Source organism: Dendrobates tinctorius, unplaced genomic scaffold (assembly GCF_039654945.1).
Source record: "Dendrobates tinctorius isolate UK_male_01 unplaced genomic scaffold, ASM3965494v1 ptg000104l, whole genome shotgun sequence".
NCBI classification, from domain to species: domain Eukaryota; kingdom Metazoa; phylum Chordata; class Amphibia; order Anura; family Dendrobatidae; genus Dendrobates; species Dendrobates tinctorius.
Window position 1 is genome coordinate 20,701,566 of NW_027361772.1, and position 17,648 is coordinate 20,719,213.

The 17,648-nt window shown below is 45.2% G+C and overlaps 1 protein-coding gene across 4 annotated transcripts in view; it reads right to left on the reverse strand.

Annotated features, from left to right (window-relative positions):
* Window positions 1-17,648, reverse strand: part of PIWIL2 (piwi like RNA-mediated gene silencing 2) — a 164,730-nt gene that overhangs the window by 9,372 nt on the left and 137,710 nt on the right. For all 4 annotated transcript variants that reach the window (XM_073588930.1, XM_073588926.1, XM_073588928.1 and 1 more), the window contains one exon: window positions 3,881-3,982. In XM_073588930.1, the coding sequence (XP_073445031.1) occupies window positions 3,881-3,982 (102 nt within the window). The remainder of the gene's footprint in view (window positions 1-3,880; window positions 3,983-17,648) is intronic.

Genomic DNA, 17,648 nt, shown 5'->3' on the forward strand with positions numbered 1-17,648 from the left:
CATGCCTTGTGATTCATCAGACCCTATGTCTCTTGATTCATCAGACCTTATGTCTCCTGATTCATTGAATCCTATGCGTTGTGATTCATCAGACCCTATAATTTGTGATTCATGATGCTGTCTCATGATTCATCAGACCCCATGCCTTGTGATTCCTTAGACCTGGTGTCTTGTGATTCACCACACTCTATTCCTCGTAATTCATCAGATCCTATATCTTGTACTTCATCAGACCTTATGTCTCGTGATTCATCAGACCCCATGCCTTGTACTTCATCAGACGCTGTGCCTCGTGATTCATCAGACCCTATGTCTCGTGATTCATCAGACCTTAATGTCTTGTGATTCATCAGACCCTATGCCTCGTGATTCATTAAACCCCAAGTCTTGTGATTCATCAGACGCTATACCTCATGCTTCATCAGACCCCATGCCTTCTTCTCCATGGTCCAGTTCTGATGCAGCTTTCGTTGGTGACCAAGGATCAGCACGGGCTCTGTAGCCAGACTGTGACTCCACAGCCGCTATTCTCTGTGTGCACTGGCATCTTATCACAGTTGGGGGGAACATTTTCAGCAATTTGTGCTACAGATACCATCCAAATACACAAATATCTTTACTTGGGGTATGGTTATATGTATAGCCACTTATAGTCTCACTTCTTTAGCAGTAAAAAAAAAAAAAGACCTCATAGGCAACCCCCAAAATTGTGACACAGAGGGTGAAAACATATAGAAAAGTTCATTGGGAATAGATGACAGTAAATTATCATTTACATTGGCTGACGGTGCTTAAAAGTCTGCGTGTACAGGCCAATCACATCATATTCTACCTGTGCCATATGTTTTCACATATTCCAATAGCATTTTGCAGCGAACGGTATTTTTTTTTCTTCCTTGGAGTTTGTTAGAATTCCTCATTAAACTGATGTTAGGGGTATTCACTGTTGAGACATGTGCGTTATATACACTGCTCACAAAAATAAAGGGAACACTAAAATACTGCATCCTAGATAATACTAAATGAAATATTCCAGTTGCAAATCTTTATTCATTGCATAATGGGATGTGTTTAAAACAATAAAACATAAAAATGATCAACGTATATTAAACTTAATATCCCATGGAGATATCAATTTGGAATGATACTCAAAATTAAAGTGGAAAATCAAATTACAGACTGATTCAACGTCAGTGGAAATGCCTCAAGACAAGGAAATGATGCTCAGTAGCATGTGTGGCCTCTACGTGACTGTATGACCTCCTTACAACACCTGGGCATGGTACTGATGAGGTGGCGGATGTTCTCCTGAGGGATCTCCTCCCAGACCTGGACTAAAGCATCCGCCAACTCCTGGACAGCATGTGGTGCAACGTGACGTTGGTGGATGGAGCGAGACATGATGTCCCAGATGTGCTCAATCGGATTCAGGTCTGGGGAACAGGCGGGCCAGTCCATAGCTTCAATGCCTTCATCTTGCAGGAGCTGCTGACACACTCCAGACACATGAGATCTGGCATTGTCCTGCATTAGGAGGAACCCAGGCCTAACCGCACCAGCATATGGTCTCACAAGGGGTCTGAGGATCTCATCTCTGTACCTAATGGCAGTCAGGCTACCTCTGGCAAGCACATGGAGGGCTGTGCGGCCCTCCAAAGAAATGCCACCCCACACCATTACTGACCCACTGCCAAACCAGTCATGCTGAAGGATGTTGCAGGCAGCAGATCTCTCTCCATGGCGTCTCCAGACTCTGGCACATCTGTCACATGTGCTCAGTGTGAACCTGCTTTCATCTGTGAAGAGCACAGGGCGCCAGTGGTGAATTTGCCAATCCTGGTGTTCTGTGGCAAATGCCAAGCATCCTGCACGGTGTTGGGCTGTGAGCACAACCCCCATCTGTGGACGTCGGGCACTCAGACCATCCTCATGGAGTCAGTTTCTAATCGTTTGTGCAGACACATGCACGTTTGTAGCCTGCTGGAGGGTCACTTTGCAGAGCTCTGGCAGTGCTCCTCCTGTTCCTCCTTGAACAAAGGCGGAGGTAGCCGTCCTGCTGCTGGGTTGTTGCCCTCCTACGGCGCCCTCCACGTCTCCTGGTAGCGCCTCCAGCCTCTGGACACTACGCTGACAGACACAGCAAACCTTCTTGCCACAGCTTGCATTGATGTGCCATCCTGGATGAGCTGCACTAGCTGAGCCACTTGTGTGGGTTGCAGAGTCCGTCTCATGCTACCACGAGTGTGAAAACACAACCAACATTCAAAAGTGACCAAAACATCAGCCAGAAAGCATTGGTACTGAGATGTGGTCTGTGGTCCCCACCTGCAGTACCACTCCTTTATTGAGGGTGTCTTGATAATTGCCAATAATTTCCAACTGTTGTCTATTCCATTTGCACAACAGCATGTGAAGTTGATTGTCAATCAGTGTTGCTTCCTAAGTGGACAGTTTGATTTCACAGAAGTTTCATTTACTTGGAGTTATAGTCTGTTGTTTAAGTGTTCCCTTTATTTTTTTGAGCAGTGTATTTAATAACCAGCTCTATGAACACTTGTGCCATCACTATTGTGCCATTATGGAAAATTATAAACCACTCTCTGACGCTACACCTCAGCAGAAGACTGAGGCATGAGCCAGAAAGAGTTAAATACGTGACATTCCTACTTCTGGTTGTGCAGATGTCGCATCAGTGAGGTGTGCGGCTATTTCTGGGTATAAATCCTCCCTTTTCCTTAGGGCCGACCTGCTCAATGAATGTACAATTCATATTGTGTACAAACAGGATCGTGCATCACTAAAACAATGAAGGTATGTCAGCCAGACTCGTCGGGGTCACTGAGACGAGGGCAGGGGAGGCTGCATGTTTTATATAGTGAAGTAGTGAATCTGCCACCAGGTTTTGTGACCCCATCTGAGAGCAGCATGATGTAGCGACAGAGACAGTGATTCCAACGGTGTGTCACTTACTGGGCTGCTTGCTGCAGTTTTGCTAAAATCCCTGTTTTCTCTGCTGCAGATCTAGTAGTTCTCTGAATGCTGAGCTCTGTATAACCCCGCCCACATCCCTGATTGGCAACTGTCCGTGTACCCTTTGCATAGGCAGAAATTTGCCAATCAGTGTTGAAGGCGGAGTTATTCAGAGCTCATGAATAAGTGAGTGCTGTAATCCACATTCTGATACTGGGTGAATTAGTACAGGCACACTGGAAGACACAAACCACTGATAACCTTTTTTTTTTTTCTAATACTTTCTGTGGCTACAGTAAAAGACAGCACTAGGGGTTCTTAGACAGATCCTTGTCTCTGTTCCTAGAGGGTGTGGGCAGAAATCTCAGCCACACTCCCGCTCCTGTGCGCACTAATGCTGACCTTGCTCCAATCAGTGCTGTATAATAATGGAGCCGTGTGCTAATGGGTTAAACATCCACTCTTGCAAAATTATCTGTTTGTTACATCACGGCCATACAACAATGAATATAGACACAACATTTACATCACGGCCATACAATGAATATAGACACAACATTTATCTATTTTATGTTGAAAATGAGTCCTCAATCCAACCCCGGGAGGATGCGCACTCCTTTCTTGAAGCCCTTTCAGGTGTGGAGGTGCCGGGGAACCCAGCTGCATGCGCGACATCATGGGATGTTTCACAGCCAACGTTCGTAAGTAGAATTAAATTCATGTTGACCACATCAAGGACAACCTTTCCTTAACGTCAAATAAGAAATCCTTATTACAGTGTTACCATTGTACATCAACAGCCATAATAGTTTCTGATTGTAAACCATCTCCCACATATGGGAGATGATTTGTATGCAATTTATTAATATATTCTGCAAAGAGATCCAACAATTGAAAGATGGACCCTTACCTGAGACGGGACTGGGGTCTGGACACAGCACAACTTCTTTATGGCACCATAGAGGTCATCTCTAGTCCCAGATATTATACAGACTATGAGCTGAACTTTTGCCTGTTGAACAATGGACAGAGAAATGTTAAAGGGGAATTCCAGAACCAAACACCAAACCCTTCATCATTCTGAATGAGTAAAGAGGATGTCACATAGTGCTTACACTTATTCTCCATGGACACTCAGTGGATTGTCTACAATAGGGTAACAAATGTTCTCTCTGGAGATAACTCCTTTGGTATTTCCGGATGGTGCCAGTAGGATGAATCTGCAGGCTTGCTAACAAAGTAGGGGGCTGTGCTGGCATTTCTGGTGCTGGCTAAGATGCTGTGACAACACAGCAATTAATCTTAATTATCTAGACGTCTATTTTCAGTAGGCCAGGAGAAATAGGCTATTGTTGACTATTATAGGACTGTTGACTATGTGTTTTTCTTTGGTTGGTCAAGAAACCTAGACTATTGTTCATATGAGCCTAGATGTTGACTTTTGAGTTGCTGTTTGCTGCAGCTCAATGTCTGTTATCTTTGAGGGACAGGAACATAGGGTAATTGAACAATTGATGTTTGCTAATATGTTGATTACTAGAGTTCAATGAATATCTTCGGTTCCCCGCTTATTCGGCAAGCTATAGCTCTTGTCGTCACGTCCTTTCTGTGGGTGCCTTCCAAAAAGGGGGGTAGTCGGCCCTGGAAGCCCCAAAGTAGTAGCTGCACTAATCCTGGCGAGTCAGCGGATTTGAGAGGCTCAGTATTTTTGCACCATCTTGGGTATTTTGCTAGGACTGTTCAATAAATACTTTTCTGTTTGATGGTTCAATAAATGATTTCCACACTGTTTTTCCCTTTCACCCTGTGTTGTCAGAGTAGTATTTTGCCCACGAGAAAGGATATCAGGCATTCAGTGGGATGAGCCCTGGTCCATGCGGTCTCGGGCCTGCGGACTAGAGCACCCCCCCCCCCCCCGTGTTTCCACAGATGGACTTCGGGTGCTGGGTGTACTATGATCAGCACAAACAGCCTCAAAATGTAAACAGTAGAGTTGAGCGACTTTGGTCGGATCGGGTTTCGTGAAACCCGAATGAAACAAAATAAGTTTCAGATGAAACTCGTCCGACCAGAGCAAAAAAAGTCGGAGTTGCATTGGGGTCGGGTTTCGGACAAAACTCGGACTTTGTTTTGCTCTAGTCGGACGAGTTTCATCTGAAACTTATTTTGTTTCATTCGGGTTTCACGAAACCCGATCCGACCAAAGTCGCTCAACTCTAGTAAACAGTCCTCTCTTAGGGTCCCGTTACACTGAGCGACGCACCAGCGATCCTGACAACGATACGACCTGGTAAAGATCACTGGTGCATCGCTACATCTTCGCTAGTAAGCTGTCAAACAGGCAGATCTACTCAAAGACGCAGCAACGATCCAGCAATCCGTATAACGACCTCGGCGGTCGTTGGGACCTTGCCACACAGAAGCTATTCTGACGACTCAGACCTCGATAGCGTGAGTTCTGAGTCGCCAACGAGGTCGCTCGTCGTTGTTATGGTGTCAAACACAGCGATGCATGCTGGCCAGCGGGACACCAACGATGAAAAAAGGGCCTAGGACATTCGAGCACGATCAGCGATATCACAGCGGGGAGCCGGTCGCCGCTATGTGTCACACGTAGCGAGATCACTGGCGAGGTCGCTGTTGCGTCACAAAATCGGTGACGTTACAGCGATCTCGCTAAGTGTAACGGGGCCTTTAGGCTTCAACCATAAGAAGCCCTGTGATCATAGTGTTATCAGAAAGGTTAACAAACTTTGGAAAAGCTGTCACACCCTAAAATAGGGGTTATATGTTACAAAGCATTACGAGAATGCTTGAGAAATTTGCACCTGTAATCACAAAAACACAATAGGGGGATATTTATGCAGCACAATTCTGGTGCATTGGTCTATGTGACCACCATGACTGCAAATGTAGCTACAAGTAGAAAAATTATGGTGTATTCTCACTGATCTACACGATCATGCAACATTGGAGGGACCAGAAACCAAGGGAAACACAGAGCAGGAAACCAAGTATGTTCAGCATTGATAGAGCGACTTATATTTTGTAGACACTCTGCTTACATTATTAAAAGACGTCACAAGACGTCTCCTGACTTCACACCCAAGGTAAAAATTCTGCTGATTACTTCTTGGAATCTGCACACCGTATATCTGCATTTGTCAGTCATATTGACTGGTTGTCTAACAATCAATCAATGCATATGCAACTGTTCAACAGCCGTAAGACATGCAACTGCGAGGACTCGAACATATTATTTGAGCACGCCGAAGACACACGAGCATACTCTGATAACTCCTTATCCCAGCATTCTCGCTCATCACTAGTGGTAATTTGTAAAAACATTATACATTTGAGTATATAGACTATTTGACACCGAGGTGATTCCTAATATACTATATCATTTCTAGAAGTTTTAGTAAGATGATCCTAACTAAGGTGAACCTAAGTAGTTCAATGTGAAAACAACATGCTGTGAATATGTTCTGGCTTTTGTGACTTATTTTAACTGTTCTAGATGCACAAAACAATAAAGCAGCTAAGGCCTGTTTCACATTTCCATTTTTTTACGTCAGTCAAAATCCGCCACTTTTAGAAAAAAACGGATTCGCCCCTTTTTTGGCGGATCCGTTTTTTTCCCTCATAGATTTGCATTAGCGGCGGATTTTGACTGATGGCCTTCCGTCGCATCCGTTTTTTGACGGATCCATTTGAATTGTAGTGTCTCCCGGGCGGAGGAGACCGACTCAAACGTTTTTTTGAAGCGACGGACCGCTATTTTTAAGTACGCATGCCCGGCAGATTTGCTCTGCCAAGCATTTTAACCCTGAATAGCATTCTGGATACGGCCTGAAATCAATCTCTCTCTCTGACCGTAAATTTCATCCGCTTGCCGGCTACAACGGATCCAGTGGCATACGTTTGGCCCATGACGGAAACGGATCCGTTTTTTACTGCTCTGGCGGATTTTGACTGACATGAAAAGGCGGAAATGTGAAACAAGCCTAAAAGAAGTGACTGGTCCATTCTTCTGGCAGCTTCAGTTTGGAAGCTGCCACAATATTATACACAGAATTAAATTAACAAAATTAAAAAACGCCACAAGAGACTTCTGTGAAGACATCAGAATAGATGCTTTAGGGAAAACACTATTGGCGTTTTCTTGAAGCCCACATGAAGCTATTGGCGCCGACAAAGGAGAATCCTGACAGTGTGCGGTGTGCAAGCTGTGAGGATTCAGAAGTGGGCAGTAACAAAGTGACTGCAGACTTTCATACCAAACCTGCATAGCCCTATTTTTCAAATGTGACATGTGTCACTTTATGTGGAATGCTCAGTTATTCCGAGGGTGTTTTTCATGACACATTGTACTTTATGTTAGTTCTAAATTTATAAAGGCTGTCTACTACTAGGACAACTCTTTCTTGATCAAAATGTTTGGCCCCCATAAAATAATAAAACTTACACTCATCTTGCGTGCCCGCGCCGTTCCTGTGATGACGGCACTCACTCTCCTGGGGCTCCCGTGCTGTTGTTGTGACATGTGCAGCCGGTGGCCAATCAGCGCTGGCGTCACTGTCCCCACATTCGGACAAATCAAACATGAAGAGGAAGTCCGGGCTGCAGCTGATCTCTGACTTCCTCTTCATGATCAATTAAACAGGAGGCAGGGACAGTGACACCACCGCTGCTTGGGCGCCAGCTGCACATGTCCCAACAACAGCACGGGAGCCCCGGGGAGAGTGAGTGCCGATACCGCAGGAACGGCACCAGCATGGGAGGTAAGTATAAGCTTTATTATTTTATGGGGGCGAAGAGAGGGGTATGACAAGCGGTTGTCCAAATAGTGGACGTCTTTAAGTAAATATGTTTTGCGTTTGTTTTTGTTTTACAGAAATCTGACCAAATTAAAAAAATAGCAAATTTCAAAAGTTGAGTGCACATACCTTTAAACCAGTTACACCACACAAAAAGTAGTGGATAACGAACATTTCCCATATTTCCACTTTGTCAGGATAATTTTTCAAACAACCTTTTATTTTGTTATGTAAGAAGAAGGGTTAAAATTTTGCAGAAATTTTACATTGTTTTAAAGAAATTTTCAAATCCTGGGACTATATGTCAGAGACCCCCCCCCAATAAGTGATGCCATTTAAAAATCTGCACCTCTCAAATTATTAAAAACTGCTACCCTTCAGATGGTTCCACTGAATGCCGACTTTTATTCCCCACTGACTTGCATTGGGGTCGGGTTTTGGACGAAACTCCGACTTTTTTTGCCCTAGTCGGACCAGTTTCATCGGAAACAAATTTTGTTTCATGAAATCCGATCCGACCAAAGTCGCTCAACTCTAGTCGCCCCTTTAAGTTTTACCATTTTGGAAACTACGCTGCTCAAGGAATTTATCTAGGGGTGTAGTGAGTATTTTGAACATAAAGGTGCCCCACAGAATTTTAGAACATTGGGACATGAAAATATAAAGTACATTCTTACCACTAAAATGTTATAATACCTGCAAATATTTTCACAATTTGTGCGGTGATAACCCAAGTCATCGAAAACTACTATTTGGGCACACGGCATGGCTCGGAACGTACTCGAATCATTTGAATTTTTCTTTAAGGTGTTCACCATACGGGATAAATAATATGAGTTATATCGCTCAGATTATTCCGGACATACCAATTATGTGTAAGTTTGGAGGGTGGGTTTTCACAAAAGCTGTGTGGCAATTCATGTTTTTTTTTTTTTTTTAACATCTTATTGAAATTTTGTTTTTCTCTTACATTTTTCACTTAATCCCACTATGGTAATTTTCTATTTTTCACTGTATTGCAGTGCATGAGACCTTTCAGTTTCACACTGCCATAGCCCGTCAGACTCACTTTATGGCAGGGAATAACAGGCCATGCCATGAAAACTATTGGGAGTTACAAAACATTTAAAGTGGGATCCCTCTCTGTAGACTTGAAGCTTTAGACCAGATAATCTCTAAGGTTATGTGCACAAAAAACGCTTCTTGAGCAAATTGGTTTTTTTTTGTTTTTTTTTTAAACTTTCTTGACACCTGTCTTTCTTTAGGGCTTTGCCAATGTTTTTTGGCAGCTTTTTTTTTAAAACTTTATTCAACAAAGAAGAAACCACTAGTGATATTTCAAACAAAAAACATTGGCAAAATGCTCAAAAAGATGCCGGTTCTCTTTCGACTGACTTGAACTGTAAAGTACAGAGCTTCTCCAGAGTAGAAAACTTCTGAAGAGTGGACCGGTCCCTTCACATTGCCACATGAAGTCTTTGGAAACTGGAAGAGGTTAAAGGATGCTCAAAAGCCTGAACATAAGAACAGCGAGACTGTTTTACATAGACATCAATAAGCTCATTTCTTTGAGCATTTGTTAGCATTTTTTAGGTGGGTTTTGAAGAGGACATGATCCAAACACTGAAAAAAAACCTACAGTGTAAACATACCCCAATAAGCTTTCAGCCATGGTAAAATCTGGGACATATAGACACCTGCAATCTTTTTGTCTGTTGCTGAAGGGTAAGATGGGGTCAAAGAGTCAGCCCGTTACCTCTGGCCACTGTATTCCTTTATAGATCTACTGTCACAACGGTGTCACGTCCCCCTAGAAGACCTGGAGTCAGACGGTCACGCCGGGTTATGAATCGCAGGTCTTCTTTAGAGATGATGTGATTTGTGTCACATATTGAATGGATTTAGTTTCTTCTGGTGTTGAAGAGGTTAACGACCATTTCTATGCTGGTCAGAAACATGCAGCTCCATTTCAGCTGCTTCTGATCTGGTCATTACCTCTTCCTATATAAACTGGTAAGACCTTCTTGTCCCTGCTGGTGAAACATTTGTCTTTCTTTGCCGAGAGCTAAAGCTAAGTGGTTGGAGTAGAGATGTTGTAGTAGTGTTCTGTGGTTTGCTGTAGTACGCGTGTGTTTACCTCCTGGTCCCATTTAGTTTATTCCTCCCTGTCCCTATCCTCCTGCGTATTGTTGGTTAGTGCTTTTGTATGATAGAGGTTTTCTGTTATCCCTGTTTTGTCTTTGTGTCTTGTTTACCTTACATTTCTGTCCCATGCCTCAGAGTGGGGAAAGGGACAGATCAGAGTTTAACAGGAGCATAGTAAGGTCGGAGACTCGGCCCTCTCTACCTTCAAGAGTCCCAGTTCCGTGGACAGTTTGAGGTCCCCCTTCCTTACCGAAGACTGTCACAGGGTGACATCTACACTTGCAAGGAGTCATCTTTTTTTCTCAGATTAAAATAATCATTTTGCTACATAAAACTTTAAGAAAACTACATTTTAGATGATCTTTAAAGAGATGAAATATCAATGCAGACCGCATATGAAACACAGGTCCTGACTCTTGTCACATCATATAGCTACACAAATCCGTGAAACTCCCGATTCAGAGTTGTGTATACATAATCCTAATTATGCAGGTCAAATAACACATTCCTATGGACAGAAGGATTACCAGAGATTAGAGAATCTATTGTATGCTTAAGGTAACCATAAGGTCATATGTTATTAAATCTAAGTGAACTAGAACATAACAATTTTACTCAAAAGTAAAAAAATATATATTTTTTCTTTTTAACTAGAACTGTAATTTGGATGCTTTTTGTAATAGAGCTAATTACCCTATTTTGTTGCCATAATAGAGAAAATAAGTGCTAAACTGTGCTTTACCAAGGGCATGGAACTGAACTATGGGTGCGAGGGGAGCAGAGTCTTCATATTGTGCACACAGCCTCTATGTATATAGCGGTCTAAGTAAGAGGAGTGCAGCAGCCGGGTCTGCACAGCGCTATCACTACGACTGCAGCCCGTTTTTCTCTTTACGCTCTTGTACGGGAGAAAACACAATACAGTAGCGTTTGTCACCGACTGGGGGGCATCTGCATTCCTTTTGAGCGCACCTGAACTGCCTCATGCGCTCCTCTCACTGTGACTGCACCAATACAGAACAGTCTGCAGTCACAGTGAGCGCTGTGCAGACCCGGCTCCTGTGCTCCTCTCACTGTGACTGCTCCACTAAAGAACAGGCTACAGTCTCAGTGAGAGCGCTGTGCAGACCCGGCTCCTGTGCTCCTCTCACTGTGACTGCACCAATACAGAACAGGCTGCAGTCTCAGTGAGAGCGCTGTGCAGACCCGGCTCCTGTGCTCCTCTCACTGTGACTGCACCACTAAAGAACAGGCTACAGTCTCAGTGAGAGCGCTGTGCAGACCCGGCTCATGTGCTCCTCTCACTGTGACTGCACCAATACAGAACAGGCTGCAGTCTCAGTGAGAGCGCTGTGCAGACCCGGCTCCTGTGCTCCTCTCACTGTGACTGCTCCACTAAAGAACAGGCTACAGTCTCAGTGAGAGCGCTGTGCAGACCCGGCTCCTGTGCTCCTCTCACTGTGACTGCACCAATACAGAACAGGCTGCAGTCTCAGTGAGAGCGCTGTGCAGACCCGGCTCCTGTGCTCCTCTCACTGTGACTGCACCACTAAAGAACAGGCTACAGTCTCAGTGAGAGCGCTGTGCAGACCTGGCTCCTGTGCTCCTCTCACTGCGACTGCACCAATACAGAACAGGCTGCAGTGTCAGTGAGAGCGCTGTGCAGACCCGGCTCCAGTGCTCCTCTCACTGTGACTGCACCAATAGAGAACAGTCTGCAGTCTCAGTGAGAGCGCTGTGCAGACCCGGCTCATGTGCTCCTCTCACTGTGACTGCACCAATACAGAACAGTCTGCAGTCTCAGTGAGAGCACTGTGCAGACCTGGCTCCTGTGCTCCTCTCACTGTGACTGCACCACTAAAGAACAGGCTACAGTCTCAGTGAGAGCGCTGTGCAGACCCGGCTCATGTGCTCCTCTCACTGTGACTGCACCAATACAGAACAGGCTGCAGTCTCAGTGAGAGCGCTGTGCAGACCCGGCTCCTGTGCTCCTCTCACTGTGACTGCACCACTAAAGAACAGGCTACAGTCTCAGTGAGAGCGCTGTGCAGACCCGGCTCCTGTGCTCCTCTCACTGTGACTGCACCAATACAGAACAGTCTGCAGTCTCAGTGAGAGCACTGTGCAGACCCGGCTCCTGTGCTCCTCTCACTGTGACTGCACCAATACAGAACAGGCTGCAGTCTCAGTGAGAGCACTGTGCAGACCCCTGTGCTCCTCTCACTGTGACTGAACCAACACAGAACAGGCTGCAGTTTCTGTGAGAGCGCTGTGCAGACCCTGCTCCTGTGCTCCTCTCACTGTGACTGCACCAATACAGAACAGTCTGCAGTCTCAGTGAGAGCACTGTGCAGACCCGGCTCATGTGCTCCTCTCACTGTGACTGCACCACTAAAGAACAGGCTACAGTCTCAGTGAGAGCGCTGTGCAGACCCGGCTCCTGTGCTCCTCTCACTGTGACTGCACCAATACAGAACAGGCTGCAGTCTCTGTGAGAGCACTGTGCAGACCCGGCTCATGTGCTCCTCTCACTGTGACTGCACCACTAAAGAACAGGCTACAGTCTCAGTGAGAGCTCTGTGCAGACCCGGCTCCTGTGCTCCTCTCACTGTGACTGCACCAATACAGAACAGGCTGCAGTCTCTGTGAGAGCGCTGTGCAGACCCGGCTCATGTGCTCCTCTCACTGTGACTGCACCAATACAGAACAGTCTGCAGTCTCAGTGAGAGCACTGTGCAGACCCGGCTCCTGTGCTCCTCTCACTGTGACTGAACCAATACAGAACAGGCTGCAGTCTCTGTGAGAGAGCTGTGCAGACCCGGCTCCTGTGCTCCTCTCACTGTGACTGCACCAATACAGAACAGGCTGCAGTCTCAGTGAGAACGCTGTGCAGACCCGGCTCCTGTGCTCCTCTCACTGTGACTGCACCAATACAGAACAGGCTGCAGTCTCAGTGAGAGCGCTGTGCAGACTCGGCTCCTGTGCTCCTCTCACTGTGACTGCACCACTAAAGAACAGGCTACAGTCTCAGTGAGAGCGCTGTGCAGACCCGGCTCCTGTGCTCCTCTCACTGTGACTGCACCAATACAGAACAGGCTGCAGTCTCAGTGAGAGCGCTGTGCAGACCCGGCTCCTGTACTCCTCTCGCTGTGACTGCACCAATACAGAAAAGGCTGCAGTCACAGAGCGCTGTGCAAACCCGGCTCCTGTGCTCTTCTTACTGTGACCGTATCACTATAGAACAGGCTGCAGTCACAGTGAGAGCGTTCCAAACAGACAAGCAGTCATAAGGTCCAATACAAAATGTAAACTTTATTAACCCCTTCATGACCAAGCCTATTTTGACCTTAATGACCAGGCCATTTTTTACAATTCTGACCAGTGTCCCTTTATGAGGTAATAACTCAGGAACACTTCTCAACGGATCCTAGCAATTCTGAGACTGCTTTTTCGTGACATAGTGGGCTTCATGTTAGTGGTAAATTTAGGTCGATAATTTTTGCGTTTATTTGTGAAAAAAATCAGAAATTTGGCGGAAATTTCGCAATTTTCAAATTTTGAATTTTTATCCTGTTAAACCAGAGAGTTATGTGACACAAAATAGTTACTAAATAACATTTGCCACATGTCTACTTTACATCAGCACAATTTTGGAAACAAAATATTTTATAAGTTATGAGGGTTAAAAGTTGACCAGCGATTTCTCATTTTTACAAGAAAATTTACAAAACCATTTTTTTTTTTTTTAGGGACCACCTCACATTTGAAGTCACTTTGAGGGGTCTATATGGCAGAAAATACCCAAAAGTGACATCATTCTAAAAACTGCACCCCTTAAGCTACTCAAAACTACATTCAAGAAGATTATTAACCCTTCAGGTGTTTCACAGGAACTAAAGCAATGTGGAAAGAAAAAATGGACATTATAATTTTTCCAACAAAAATTTTCTTTTAGCCTCAGTTTTTTCATTTTCACATGGGCAACAGGATAAAATGGATCCTAAAATTTGTTGGGCAATTTCTCCTGAGTACACCGATACATCATATGTGGTCATAAACCACTGTTGGGTGCACAGCAGGGCTCAGAAGGGAAGGAGCGCCATTTGACTTTTTGAATGGAAAATATGCTGGAATATTTAGATGTTGCCATGTCGCGTTTGGAGAGCCCCTGTGTGCTTGAACACTGGAGCTTCCCCACAAGTGACCCCATTTTGGAAACTAGACCCCCCAAGAAACTTGTCTAGATGCATAATGAACACTTTGAACCCCCAGGTGCTTCACAAATTGATCTGTAAAAAAAAGTACTTTTTTTCACAGAAATTTTCTTTAAGCCTCAGTTTTTTCATTTGCACGTGGGCAACAGGATAAAATGGATCCTAAAATTTGTTGAGCAATTTCTCCTGAGTACACCGATACCTCATAGTCATAAACCACTGTTTGGGCGTACGGCAGGGTCCGGAAGGGAAGGAGCACCATTTGACTTTTTGAATGGAAAATTAGCTCCAATCGTTATCGGACACCATGTCGCGTTTGGAGAGCCCCTGTGTACCTAAACATTGGAGCTCCCCCACAAGTGACCCCATTTTGGAAACTAGACCCCTTATGGAACTTATCTAGATGTGTAGTGAGCACTTTGAACCCACAAGTGCTTCACAAAAGTTTATAACAGAGCAGTGAAAATAAAAAATAACTTTTTTTCCTCAAAAATGATTTTTTAGCACGCTATTTTTAATTTTCACAAGGCTAACAGGAGAAATTGGACCACAAATCTTGTTGTCCAGTTTGTACTGAGTACGCTGGTACCCCATATGTGGGGGGGAACCACTGTTTGGGCGCACGGCAGGGCTCTGAAGGAAAGGAACGCCATTTGACTTTTTGAAATGCAAATTACTTCTAATTGTTAGCGGACACCATGTCGTGTTTGGAGAGCCCCTGTGTGCCTAAACATTGGAGCTTCCCCACAAATAACCCCATTTTGGAAACTAGACCCCCTAAGGAACTTATCTAGATGCATAGTGAGCACTTTGAACCCCCAAGTGCTTCACAAAAGTTTGTAACGCAGAGCTGTGAAAATAAAAAATATTTTTTTTTTCCTCAAAAAATTATTTTTTAGTGAGCAATTTTTTATTTTCACAAGGGTACCAGGTTAAATTGGACCCCAAAAGTTGTTGTCCAGTTTGTCCTGAGTACGCTGGTACCCTATATGTGGGGGGAACCACTGTTTGGGCACACGTCGGGGCTCGGAAGGGAAGTAGTGACATTTTGAAATGCTGACTTTGATGGAAAGGTCTGCGGGCATCATGTTACATTTGCAGAACCCCTGATGTACCTAAACTGTGGAAACCCCCCACAAGTGACCCCATTTTGGAAACTAGACCCCCCCAAGGAACTTATCTAGATGTGTGGTGAGCACTTTGAACCCCCAAGTGCTTCACAGAAGTTTATAACGCAGAGCCGTGAAAATAAAAAATATTTTTTTTCCTCAAAAGAATGATTTTTAGCCAGCAATTTTTTTTCACAAGGGTACCAGGATAAATTGGACCCCAAAAGTTGTTGTCCAGTTTGTCCTGAGTACGCTGGTACCCCATATATGGGGGGGGGGGGAACCATTGTTTGGGCACACGTAAGGGCTCAGAATGGAAGTAGTGACGTTTTGATGGAATGGTCTGCGGTCGTCGTTACGTTTGCAGAGCCCCTGATGTGCCTAAACAATAGAAACCCCCCACAAGTGACCCCATTTTGGAAACTAGACCCACCAAGGAACTTATCTAGATGCCTGGTGAGCACTTTTAACCCCCAAGTGCTTCACAGACGTTTATAACGCAGAGACGTGAAAATAAACAAAACATTTTTTTCCACAAAAATAATTTTTTAACCCCCAATTTTTTATTTTCCCAAGGGTACCAGGAGAAATTAGACCACCAAAGTTGTTGTGCAATTTTTCCTGAGTACGCTGATACCTCATGTTGGGTTAAACCACTGTTTGGGTACATGTCAGGGCTTGGAAGGGAGGGAGCACCGTTTGACTTTTTGAACGCAAAATTGGCTGGAATCAATGGTTGTACCATGTCGCGTTTGGAGACCCGCTGATGTGCCTAAACAGTGGAAACCCCTGAATTCTAACTTCAACCCTAACCCCAAGACACCCCAAACCACAGCCCTAACCCCAACACATCTCTAACCCTAATCCCAACCCTAACCCTATTTCCAACCCTAACCCTAATGAAAAGTAAAAATAATTTCTTTATTTTATTAGTTGTTCCTGCCTATGGGGGTGATAAATGGGGGGTTTATTTACTTTTCATTCTATTTTGATCACTGTGAGAGTTTATCACAGTGATCAAAATGAATGAAAGGAAATTGCAGCCGGTGGGCGCACTGCGCATGCAATATGGCGGCGTCCATGGTCCAGGTACGCGGGACATCGGGAGCCATAGCGGCACTCGGTGAGTACCGGGGGGGGAGATCGGAAGGGGGGGGGAGCGGAGGGAAGGCGGGGGGGCAGATGACAGTGGCGGCACATCGCCGTTGTCATTCAGTGGCGGGGGCAGATCACCCTCGTTAACCGGTGGGGGGGGGGTCGGATCAGTGTCACCAGCCATGTCCGATGCTACAGCAGCGTCGGACGTGGCTGGATTGTAATATTTCATCAATTTTCATTGATGAAATATTACTAATCGCTCTGATTGGCTGTTGAAAGTGAAATAGCCAATCAGAGCGATCATAGCCACGTGGGGGCGAAGCCAAGCCCCCCCCGTGGTGAAGTACAAAGCCCCCTGTATCTGCGGGTCGGGTGACCTTTCAGTGACCTAGGTCACCCGACCCGCAGGGGGGCTTTAAAGTCATGATGCCACATAGGCGTCACTGGTCAGATTGGTACCAGTTTTCATGACGCCTATGTGGTGTCATTGCTCATGAAGGGATTAAATGTACAATACACAATAGTGGGTACAAGGGCAAGGAGGGGAAATATGCACACTCCAGAGACCACACAAGAAAAAGGGGCTAATGGACCCAACACCCCTGCATCAAAAATATTACAACATAGCTGATTCAGTTCCATAACGTAGACTAGCTATATACCTAAGCAAGTGCTTATACATCAAGTGTTAGTACTAATGAACACAGCCATGAGTAAAAAAGTAAAGGTGGAATACCTGATTGATGCACAAGGTGGAGGTCCGTAGCCCACCCCGACGCACGTTTCAGACAAACTCCTTCCTCAGCGAGAGCGCTGTGCAGACCCGGCTCCTGTGCTCTTCTCACTGTGACTGCACCACTAAAGAACATGCTGCAGTCACAGTGAGAGCGCTGTGCAGACCCAGCTCCTGTGCGCCTGTCACTGTGACTGCACCACTAAAAAAAAGGCTGCAGTTACAGTGAGAGTGCTGTGCAGACCTGGCTCCTGTGCGCCTCTCACTGTGACTGTATAGTTCCAGAAGAGGCTGCAGTCACAGTGAGAGCACTGTGGAGACCTGGCTCCTGCACTCCTCCTCTGCGCTGCAGACCCATGGCTTTATATGATAACTGGTGACCACTAATAATATAATGTATATGGTGGCAATCAGACTGTTCCCAGCATCCGGTGTAAGGAGAGATAACACGGAGATGGTAGATTTCAGTCTAACTTTGATCCTTTGTTCCCTGGCACACATTGGTACAGGTGGAGCCTGGCCGCAGTTTATCGTTCCTCTGTCTATTGAGGTGTGCCCT